General features: G+C 37.7%; 1 protein-coding gene across 1 annotated transcript in view; it reads right to left on the minus strand.

Annotated features, from left to right (window-relative positions):
- Positions 1–7,824, minus strand: part of septin9a (septin 9a) — a 167,029-nt gene extending 159,205 nt beyond the window's left edge. The window contains exon 1 of the mRNA XM_022671920.2: positions 7,515–7,824. Within this exon, the coding sequence (XP_022527641.1) occupies positions 7,515–7,536 (22 nt within the window). The 5' untranslated portion in view covers positions 7,537–7,824. The remainder of the gene's footprint in view (positions 1–7,514) is intronic.
- Between the last annotated feature and the right edge of the window lie 4,715 nt (positions 7,825–12,539).

The following is a 12,539-nucleotide window of genomic DNA, read 5'->3' on the forward strand; positions in this document are numbered from 1 at the left end:
GCTGCACAAAAGACCACAACAAAGCACACTCTGACAATGCTGAGGAAGTCTGGAGATGGTGAAGCTGAAGGTTTAGTAAAGCCTCAGTAATAAAGTGGGCTGGGAGGTGGTTTATTCATAATGCATAACTCTAATAAACTGGCAAGGCTTATTAAAAAGAAATGCAGTGCAGCAAGTGCAGTGAGCTCCGAAACACCAAAAATCTGCTGAATCACAGCAAGCAAACTGCTTTAAATGAATCAATGCACACTGTTATTGTTATGGGGACTCCTTGCCAAGGATAGCTTTGGTGGCATCATTAGAGTTCTGCCCTCTGATCCCCTCATGATAAATCATGGCACACATAAATCTTGTATCTCCAAAACAGCAACTTTAGAAAGATAGAAATAAATCTTCATAATCTCAAACAAGTCAATTGTCAATGTAAAAAAAAAAAAAAAACTGTAAATGATTTCACCTTGTTATCAGTGCATAGATAAAAAAGCCAGCATCTCTGAACATATGGGGCCCTATTTTAGTGACCTATAGTGCACCGGTTAATTGCGGATTGTGCAGCTGCATTTAGGGCATCGGTGTGTCTTTGGTATCATGAGGGTGCAAAAATATGCCTTGCGTGTCTTAAAACGCACAAAAGGCATGTACTACTTCTCTTAGTTAATAATGGGTGTGTTGTTGGTGTGTTGGAACGTGAAATAAACCAATCAGTGTGTCACTTGCCATTTCCTTTAAGAGGCAGGTGCACTCTGATTTTGATGCATTCATATTTTAACAGTGTGGCGCTTTATACATCTCAGCAGAGGATACTGAACTGCGCGTTTACGCTGTGAACCTACGCCAGCAGCTCATTTAAGGTAACAGAAATGTTATTTTATTCATTATTTTTATAGTTTATTGTTGAGTTAAATGTCAGGTTTGTGCTCTGCAGTGCATCAGTGTGTGTTTTTTAACGAGTACTTGCGCTGGGTGCACCTATAAGAATGGACTCTGATGATTGACAGTTGCACCTGTGTTTTCCGCTGTCAAAATAGCAACACACCAAAAATTTACCTGTACACACCTTACTGCCAGACCATCAGTGTTGATATATATATATATATATATAAATATAAAACTCAGATGCTACTGTGACTGCGCAGGGAGCAAGGCGTGAAAATAGACTGTTGGCCAGGTGTAAGGTAACAAAGAGCTCTGCGACACGCCTTGTGCAGGACGTGCGATAGGGCCCATGGAGTTGCATTATCATCTCAAAAAGCACTATCAATTCAGTAGATACAGGTTTTAGAACAACATGGGCTCCATTCCAGACAACTTCTCTATCAAGTAAGGCCTTGCATCTTTCAGCAAGACAATGATAAACCACATACTGCATACTTCACAATAGTGTGGCACAGAAAAAGAGTCTGTGTACTGACCTGCCTGCCTGCCTGTATTCCAGGCCTTTCACCAATAGGAAACATTTGGCAAGATTCATTTATTATGAAATGAATCTCCTAGAGCAGGGGTGTCCAAACTTTTTTTGTTGGGGGCCAGAAGGAGAAATATATTTGAAGTCACGGGCCACAGACTCTATGATAAAACAAATAATGAAATATACCACTTTAAATCATAAATTTTCCTGATTATTTCATTTACACACCATTTTACTTGACTTACTATCTTTATCTTTGACAGTGTTGTGTAAACTAAGATTTTTCAAATTGATGTTTTATTTTTTATGATGTCTCTTAATATTAAACTCCTTAATTACGGCAACTTTTAGACTCTTTGGCATGTTTTTCTGCGCTACAACTGCGCACTCTCTCCGCTTTTAGACTCTTTGGTCTGTTTTTTCTGCACTAGAAATGCGCAGCCTCTCCGCTTTTAGACTCTTTGGCCTGATTTTCTGCTCTGAAACTGCGCACCCTCTCCGCTTTTAGGCCCGTTTCTGACACCTAGCGTTTAAACTTTGAATCTCACATTATGAAAACCTGCTTAACAGCGGGCCAACTTTCATTCTATTTCTAAAATATCTCGTTTGGACACCCCTGTGCTAGATGTTTACAGACTGCTGTTAAAAGAAGAGGGGATGCTTCACAATGGTAAACATGGTCCTGTCCCAACTGTTTTTACGTAAATTACTGCCATCAAGTGTTAAATGCTAATGTTTTTAATAAAATGGTTAAAAATGCCTCACTTTTAATATCTGATATGTGTTCGGTTTCTACAATACATGAAAATGCTGAAACTAAATACTGGATAGCTTCTACAGCAAGATAATGACTCCAAACACACATCAAAATCCACCATCATGGACTTCCACATAAGCCAGATAAGACAAAAACTGAAGTGTTTCCTATTACAATTACACACCCATGACCTGTCATAGTCCCCCGTCCCATCACAGACAACTGTGAATGTACCTTAGACAACATGTGCAGCAGGACCACCCAGGAGTGTCTCAAAAAATTCCCAACTGCAAAAACTGAAAGCATTTTAGACCCTGTTTACCTGATACAAATCTGATTGGAGGTGATCTGAGACACATTTGAGCCGCGTTGATCCTACATTGATCCCACTTCAAGATGTATTTGTCACACAATACTCATCTTAGTACAACCAAAACACCAGTAGCAAACAAGTGCTGTGCAACAAATAGATTTAATGATTCTGTATTACACAGCAACAGTACTAGGAAATTTCAGTCTGACGAAGTGTAAATTGGGTCTACAAAAATAATTTACAAGCATACATGTTATTAAACCTGGTCTCTTTGAGGTGTCCTGTCCTCACTTACAACACTCCCTTTAAAAAGTTTCTAACAGAAATCTTCAAAAAGGATTTTACACTGCACTAAAATCCAGAGAAATGCTGTAATCCTACAGTTAATCTACACTACCACTCCATTTTTAGATCCAGTGAATAAACTGAAATGCCAAAAACCCAATGAATTAAAACCGTTCAAAAGTTAGTAGTAGACTGCATTTTAAGGGAAAAAAATAAAATTAGTATATTGTAAAAGAAATTCTGAAACATGGTAATATGTAATAGAAAAAAAAACTGAAATATATATAAAAAATACTGTAAAAAAAAAAAAAAAAAAAAAGAGGGTGCTTTTTTGGTAAAAAGTCAGCAGTTAACACCTTACAACTGGTCTGTGGCAACAGAAATAACCTGATCTTTGGAAATGAATACAAAAATAACAAGTTATAAAGCTTTTATCTTTTTCAGACTTTCATAATAATAATAAGATAACTCTGCGTAACTCTGTGTAAACTATTATTTAAGTCTTTTATTATAAGTCTTTAAAGAAACTACAAATAGAGTCAGAGGGAGGTGAATACTGAACACTCTTACACCTTCAAAAGACTCCTGGAAACAGGGGAAAACTGGTACAGCCTGGCGGAGCCAGAGATATTTTAAACATATGGGACCTAGCCCACATGATCATGCTTGCCTGAATTTTTTTTTCCTATTGATTTCATATACAGTCTGTAATTATAACTACAAAGTGTTCTTATATGATCCACAGAGCAGAAATGGACAAAGAAGTGTACTTAAAGTTTTCAAAAGGCATCACAAACATTTATCAAATTAATTGATTACATTGGTGAACCTGCCACTGTGTACAATTATTTTAAAAAGTGTTTAATTTAGATAATAGAATAATAGGTAATAAAATCATCAGCACTAGGGGTGGGCGACATGGCTCTAAAATAATATCACAATATTTCAGGGTATTTTTGCGATAACGATATACTTGGCAACATAGCATATAAAACAAAAAAATAACTGATTTATTTCAGGAACATAGTATAATAGTATAACAGTATAATCATAATGTGGCTAAATAAATAATATAGCATAAAATAATATAATGCAGCAAAAAATATTGCAGAATATTTAGTGCATGCACATAAACTGCAAACTAAAACAATTATACTATAAATACACGTAAAGCTTCACAGTAAATAATAGACTACTTTCAAGACAGAACATCCCTATTATCACGATCTGGATTTTTAATATCACGATATTTTTGTTTCACGATATATTGTATACGATCCATTATTGCCCACCCCTAATCAGCACAGTTAAATACCATCAGACGGCAACAATGACTCCACAGCACTACATACACTCTCTTTTTGGTATATTGTATAATATAATTTATGATATAATGACATTCCAAAGTCTTACAAAGTGTTCAGTGTGTGTGGTAGCCCTGCAGGGTTCACACACTGCTCTTATGTTGCTGCGAGATGGAGGACATTAGGTCCTGCCTTAAAAATACTGTAAATGTCATTTAATAAATTTCTCACAATTTGGAACACAAACTGCAATAACAATTATCAATCATAAATTATCAGATTAATCACCTTTAGCTGTGCTCATGCCAACCCTCCCTAAAATAAAGATACTAATGCAGTCTGCAATTGAGTTTAACAAGCCAATAAGGACTCCCTCTTGCTAACTTCTGCCGCATAGTTCAGCCCCTTAATTTGATTCTGTTGTTTTACCACAAGTTAATATTGATCATTTGATTGGTTGAGCTGCATGGTTATCCTTGTCCCTTTGTGAAAAAAAATCAGGACTTTTGATAAAACATCCAGGGCTGGAGTCCCACAAGCCAACACTCGCTCCACCTATGTGGTACAGGAAGAGGTCTGGCTGACCCACATGGCAGTTTACAGTCCTGAAGTTGTCTGTCCGCATGCCACGGACTCTAGTTCTCAAACCAAAGACTCCACTTCCCAGATTTCACCTGCGCTCAACCTCCTGGACATGCCGGACCACATAATGCTTTAGCGTGCCGGCTCACCTGACTTCTGAGATTGCTATCACCTGTCTTCCACTGTATATATATACTCCCTGCTTTCTCTTGTTCTGTGCTTGTTATTGAATCTATTTTAAATAGCTCTTTTACCCTTCTTGCTTGCCCTTTATTGTTTCTTTAGCTTTCTAGTTACTGACCTATTTTGTCATTTTGACTACCCTTTTGCCTTGCCCTACTTATTCTTGGATATCCTGTGTATGACCTCTTTGCCTGCCCATTCTGGTATGTTGTTTTTCTATTCTGCCCTTTTGTTACTGAGCTTGCCTGTCCCTGACCATTCCTATAAGTTTAGCCCTGTATTTAATAAATTGTGTGATTGATATCCATGTGTCTGTTGTGTGTTTGGCCACTGTGACAGCAATGCCTTAAACTCAGCTTAACTTTGAACTAAGCCTCAGTTTCAGCAGTGAAGAGAAGAATTAGAGGTGTGACAGGTGAAGGGGCAATAATAACGTTATTACTTAGATGACAAAATAACAAAACCTTTTCTAATACTACACTGAATCTTGTTTGTCTGCATTTTTCTGTGGTCTTTCTAGGATCATTTAATAAGAAAAATAGATTAATAGATAAGAATTATAATGCAATAAACCATTATTTATGTAGTTAAGTTTGTAATTCTTTGCCTTAGTGGAAATAATTTTGTTAAAGGGTCTACACAGCACCAAAATTCATCAACTACCCAATGATGAACCCACTTCTTCTGCTCAGGCTATTAATAAAGCTTCATTCAATTCAGGTCAAACTTAACAGACTTGTACAGGCATCTAACGCCTCCCACAAACTCAAAACCACACTCAGGTCACACTCAACACACTCAGTGCTCAGAATGGAGTCATGGTTCTTCTGATTCATAAACAGCACCATATCAGGATTTTAAAACTGGATGGAACTTGCCATGCAGTTTTATATCTGGGGGAAGTTTATAGCTTTCCGTGCCACGCCCATCCAGCAGCACACAGGTAGTGTAAATAAGGCAACCTGGATAACCGGCTTTTCTCTCTGTTTATTAAATTGGAATTCAGATATGTGTGGATGAGTGCCAGTCTCTATCATAAATCAGTGTGTTTTGTCTGTAGTTACTGTGTGTTCACTGAGTCAATATGACTGAGACTGAGCAAATCACTACACAGTCCCATTGTGATGTGCTATTTTTCCCATGTTACCCACTGCTATTATAACAGTGTTTTATTGATTTTAATAATAAAGCACCATCCCTGTATTCCAGGTATTGACCCCTAATTCTGATGGTACAGATAGAAAAAGAGGGTCCTTTAGGTCCTTTAGAAAAAGCAAAGACTCAACTGGGTTTTATACAGCACTAGAATTGGCCCTTCTTGTGAATCTGTACATATTCAGCCTTAAAACTTTTTTTTTTTTACCACAAATTTGGTTATTTCAAATTACTGTTTTAACTCTTTTTACATATTTAATTATATAACTTGCTAGCCAAAGGATATCCCTCAAGTTTGAAAGTATACAGTATACAGGCTTGGGTTTTTGTCAAGAACCTGGTAAAGTGGCAGTGATTTTCATATCTTACACTTTTTCTTAAACTAAATATAGGGTTATGTTTACACCTTGTTTACCATAAAGAGTAAACATTCGTTTTTACATTGAATTCATACTGACTTTCACTGACAGCAATGATTTCGAAGCAAGATCAATGAAGGCCTGATTGCATTCTTTCACAAGAGCATTAGTGAGGACAGGATGCTGGACAATCTTCAACTCCCCATCTCTAACTCTCTAACTCAAAAGTATTGGATGGAGCACCAACATTCCAGAGAACACAGTTCCTCTATGAAATGGGTGCCACTGAACAGATATATATATATTTTTTTAAACTTATGTTTAACCAGATTTCTGCATAAATCGTTTATTACCTGGTTACAAGGTTTTTCACATGTTAATTAAACATTTTGATATAGATTTTAAAAACTTTTTTTTTTTTTTAGTTTTCTAATGTAGCACCAAAAAGGGTTCAAATAAAACATTTTACATGCACACTTGTTAAGGGTTCTCCAAGGGGTGTTTAGTAAAGGCACTTGCATACTCTTGGCAATATGACAAAACATGCAATTAAAAAAAATATTTCAAGAATACACTACTGCAACAAAATGAAAATTAAATGTTATTATTACATATGATATGATATGCACACCCCTAACTGAAATATTAAAAACAGATTTGTAACAGAAGCCGATGATCCAGAATGTCATGATACTAATAATGCACTCCATATATCCAGAATTAAAGTAAAAAATGATGCTGGACAGATATAATCTGTCTCTATTAGATATATAACGGGAAATGAGAACAGTGTGATTTTTTTCTTTTGCTAAAAACAGAAAAAAGTAGTACCATGATGGGATAATTAGGGGTGGGTAATATGGTACAATAATTTTAGGATATAACATCGTTCACGATATTCAAAAATGTTGGTAATATTATCGTGTATGATACGATATGGCACGCCCCTTGTAACCATTTTAAAGTGAATAATAGTGAGTCAAATAAAACGTTAAACGTTTAGGATATGCTTGTTGTGAAAAAAGTGCACTTGTTTCTCATATTATCTACCCAATAAAATCATAATATTTACACATTTAGCCTAATCAAAAATGTGGGGCAATAATGTAAAGCTAGTGACGTCATAACAGCAGTAATAAAGAGTAATGTATTTCACAGCTTTACTCACCTGAAGTGGACGATTTCCTCATGTTTAACAGCAACAGCAGCAGAAACAGCAGAACTACAGTCCAGACTAAACACCAGTACTGATACTAAACACTGATACTAAACACTGAGACTAAAGCTCGTGACCTTGCTCTCGGTCCTGAGTTTAAGTTCAGCTCTCACGTGCGTTCAGTCCGGGCTCCGCCCCCTCTTCAAACTAATCCGGATTATTGAGAAAATCAGTGGATTTCTGTGTTTTTCACCGCAGCATTTCCTCAGATTGACCCAGAGAAGCGGAATCGCGTGGCCTAGAGCAGCTCACCTGAAGGCTGACTCCGCCTCGCGCACACCTCGCGCTCTGAGGCGGGACCTGCGGGCTGCAGCCTGCTCTTAGCGCGCTTACTTTAGAACAGGTGAGATAACCATCACACCCACACTAGCACTATTAGCTCCGTCAGGCGGCAGAGTGAACACACGAAGTCTAATGAGCTTCAGTAGGTTTAGTTAGATGACTGACTCTGATCCAGTGATACTATCGAGTTTAAAAAATCAGGGAAAGCTTCAGCTAAAGCTATAAATAAAGCTTCAGGTAAGTGTTCAGGTAAAGCTTCGGGCAAATTTTTAGGTAAAGCTTCAAGTAAAGCTTCAGGTAAATCTTCAGGTAATTCTTCAGGTAAATGTTCAGGGGAAGCTTTAGCTAAAGCTTTAAATACAGCTTCAGGTAAACGTTCAGGTAAATGTTAAGGTGCAGCTTTAGCGGCTGACAGACTGGTGTACAGTCAACAACCTTCACCTGAATGTGGACAACACAAAGGAAATGGTTGTTGACTTCAGGAGAGCACAACACACCCACTCTCCACTCAACATCGATGGGTCCTCTGTGGAGATTGTTAAGAGCACCAAGTTCCTTGGTGTCCACTTAGCAGATAACCTCACCTGGACCCTGAACACCAGCTCTACAGCCAAGAAAGCCCAGCAGCATCTCTACTTCCTCCGGAAGCTGAGAAAGGCCCGTCTCCCTCCACCCATCCTCACACTCTTCTATAGAGGGACCATTGAGAGCATCCTGAGCAGCTGCATCACTGCCTGGTTTGGGACCTGCCCCGTCTCTGACTGCAAGACCCTCCAGCGTATTGTGAGGACAGCTGAGAGGATCATCGGCGTCTCTCTCCCCTCCATCACGGACATCTACACCACCCGCAGCATCCGCAAAGCAACCAGCACTGTGAATGACCCCACTCATCCCTCACACAAACTGTTCTCCCTCCTGCCTTCGGGAAGAAGGTACCGCAGCATCCGGTCCAGCAGGACCAGATTCTGCAACAGCTTCTACCCCCAAGCCATCAGACTCCTTAACTGCTGAGACTGAACTGATGGTTTTTCTGTACATGCACACACACTCTTACCCCACTTACCCCAGAAAATGGAAAGCACTAAAAACCCTAGTACTTCACTGGACTCTATTGCACACTGTGTAATAGAGGTAATTACTACCTCACCTGGTCTTTTTTGTATACTGCAAAATTTGCACACTGTCTTGTTATTTATTATTCTTTGTCTGTATTGTGTTGTATTGTCTGTCTGCACTTTTGTACTGTTGCACTATTGTTCTGTCTACACTGTGTTTATGTGCACCATGGTCCCTGGAGGAACGTTGTTTCGTTTCACTGTGTACTCTGTATATAGCTGAAATGACAATAAAAACCACTTTGACTTGACTTTGACTTTGACTTAGCTAAAGCTTTAAATACAGCTTTAAATACAGACAGCTTTAAATACAGCTTCAGGTAAAGCTTCAAATAAAGCTTAGATAAAGCTTTAGGTAAAACTTCAGGTAAACATTCAGGTAAATCTTCAGCTAAAGGTTCAGGTAAAGTTTCAAGAAAAGGTTTAGTTAAAGGTTCAGTTGAAGGTTCAGGTAAAGCTTTAGATAAAGCTTCAGGAAAAGTTCAGCTAAAAGTTTATTTAATGGAATTATTTTCAATTAAGAAATTATTTCCTCAGATAAACAGAAAATGTGATTTTTCATCTTACAATAAGGGTACATTACTAAACAGTGCTTACAACAAAAGGTCTTGATTAATTACTAATTCACAAGTTAAGAGTGTATTAATTATTACTATTAATATTATTATTACTATTACATTTTAAGTCATGCCTCAATTCATTATCATTTACAACATGTTTAACCATTGCAATATATTAATGCTTAATATTGTCTTAACTAGTGTTATTTAATCAATAGTTGAGACATTACTTAACACATAACATTTATTTCATTTCATTTTGTGCCATTCAAAATTTAACCTTAAAAACTCTATTTTCATTAACATTTCTGATTCAATTCATTGTTTTTATTTCTGTTGTGTCATTTACTCATATTTAGAGTAAAAATACCAAAGTAGCACAAGTTAATTAAAATATATATAAGCAGAGAATTGGTGACTTAATGTACAAATTCAACTTTAGGCTCCAATCAATGTTCATTTAGAATTAAACTGAGTTTTATTAATTGTTTCAGTGGATGAAAAATGAAAAAGAGAGAATGATCCTCCGTTCATCCTGGACAAAACAGAAAGTAGAAAGTAGGTTGGAGGTGCAGGTATACGTATTATTGTATGTGTACTGTTGTGAAACAGTGGTTGTGTAAATCTTTTAAACATATTGATTAAATGCAGAATCAGAGTGCCCCCATTTACTGTAAATCGTTGGCACAGCTGTTGTTAGGGTGTAGTTCAGCCATTAGACCAAAAGATGGTGCTGTTGTATGGGAATATGAAGTACACCAGAGGTTGTCCACGTGCTGTTTTGCTGTAGTGCAACAACTGCCATCAAGTAATCAAAAAAAGAAATAACCTTTGGGGAAAAAAAGATGCAAAATAAAAAATAAACAAATGATGAATGCAGAGGAGTTATAACACTTTAGTAAAATTATAACAATCAGCCACAACATTAAAAGCATTAATGCATTAATTGTCTATGTTATAAGCTCAACTGACTACATAGGAGTTTGTAATTCATTTGTTTTCCTGCACACTTTAACCCCCACAGGAAAACCACAGAGCTGATATTATTGAGTGGCTATTATTTTTAGCATTGCAGTCATACTGACCTCCTTTTGGAGATGTGGGGATATAAAATGTTGTGAAAATAAATGTTTGCCCCTTCATAATTTATTATTTGTTGCATGTTTGTCACTCTTTAATGTTTCAGATGATCAAACACATTTAAATATCAGTCAAGGTAACACAAGTAAACATGAAATGCAGTTTTTAAATAAAAATGTTTTTTTATTATTAAGAGAGAAAAAATGCAAACCTACATGGCCCTGTGTAAAAAAGTGTTTGCCCCCTCAAGCTAATAACTGGTTGGCTCACCCTAAGCAGAAACAACTGCAATGAAGCATTTGTCTTTCACAGCACTATGGAGGAATTTTTGCCAACTCGTCTTTACAGAATTATTGTAATTCTGCCGCATTGGAGAGTTTTTCAGCATGAACCAGCTTTTTAAGGTCATGCCACAGCATCTCAATAGGATTCAGGACTTTGACTAGGCCATTCTAAAGACTTTACCTATCCCATTCAGAGGTGGACTTGCTGGTGTGTTTTGGATCATTGTCCTGCTGCAAAACCCAAGTTTGTTTCTTCTGAAGCCGCAAAACAGCCCCAGATATCACACTAAATTGAGACAAGATTTAATGTTCTTTTTGCTTAGCAGTTTTTGTTTTGGCACTCTGCCATGGTTCATGAACGCAGACCTTATCTAAGGCAAGTGAGGCCTGCAGTTCTTTGGATGTTGTTGTGGGGTCTTTTGTGACCTCTTGCATTTTCTTGAATTTCACCTCGGGGATCAATAAAGTATCCATCCATCCATCCATCCATCCATCCATCCATCCATCCATCCATCTATCTATCTATCTATCTATCTAATTTTGGTTGGCTGGTCACTCCTGGGAAGTTTTACCATTGTGCCAGGTTTTCCCCATTTGTGGATAATGGTTGTAACTGTGGTTGGCTGGAGTCCCACAACTTTCAAAATGAATTTACAATATTTTCCAGACTGATAGATTTTAATTACTTTTTTCTTATTTATTCCTGACAAAGTCCTGACTATTCCTGACTTTGGATCTCTGCATGATGTGTAGCCTTTGAGTATCTTTTGGTCTACTTGGCTTTATCAGGCAGTTTCTGTTTAAGTGATTTCTTGATTGAGAACAGGTGTGGCAGTGGATGCAGTGATGTCATTGGAAAATCCTTAAAAGTCTTCCGGAGTAGGATGCACTGATGTACCCTCCGTTGGAAGGCTACTACAGGAGAATTTTAAGCGGCTTCTCTCGTCTCCTATGGTATTCGGACAGGCGGCAAGATGGCGTCACGAAATCAGTTTCCGGGTCACGGAGGAGAGGAGGAGGATCGGTAGGAAAAAGGAGACACTTTTGGGGTTTCTGGACGCAGCCATAGTGTCACGTCCTTGCCCTGTTTCCTGTCTGTCCTCGTGCCTGTGTGTTATTTCCACGTGACCTGTGTCCCAGTACTTTTCCACCTGTGTCAATTTGTAGCTCCGCCCCCTAGCCCCAGGTGTTTCCACTTCCCTTGTGTGTTATAAAGCCTTCCTTTGTCTCTTGTCCTTTGTCGGTCTTTGCACCAACTCCTGTTGTCTGTCTCGCCGCGTTTCTGTGTTGCTATAGCCCTAGTTCCGTGTTTATTCCTAGTTTGTTTCCCTTGCTCCTTATTCCGTGTTTTTCTCTTTTTATTTCTAGTTCCCTGTTTATATCCATTGTTTTCTCCCTTGCCCTGCTTAGTTTAGTTTTTCCTTGTCTAGTTTAGCTTGTTTATTTCCTTGTACAGTGAGTCCAAGAAGTATTTGATCCCTTGCTGATTTTCTTTGTTTGCCCACTAATAAAGACACTATCCTTCTGCACTTTTAATGGTAGACATATTCTAACATGGAGAGACAGAATATCAAGACAAAAATCCAGAATATAATTTTAAAGAATATATTTTAATTAATTTGTATTTCAATGAGGAAAATAAGTATTTGATCCCTC

Source organism: Astyanax mexicanus, chromosome 19 (assembly GCF_023375975.1).
Source record: "Astyanax mexicanus isolate ESR-SI-001 chromosome 19, AstMex3_surface, whole genome shotgun sequence".
NCBI classification, from domain to species: domain Eukaryota; kingdom Metazoa; phylum Chordata; class Actinopteri; order Characiformes; family Acestrorhamphidae; genus Astyanax; species Astyanax mexicanus.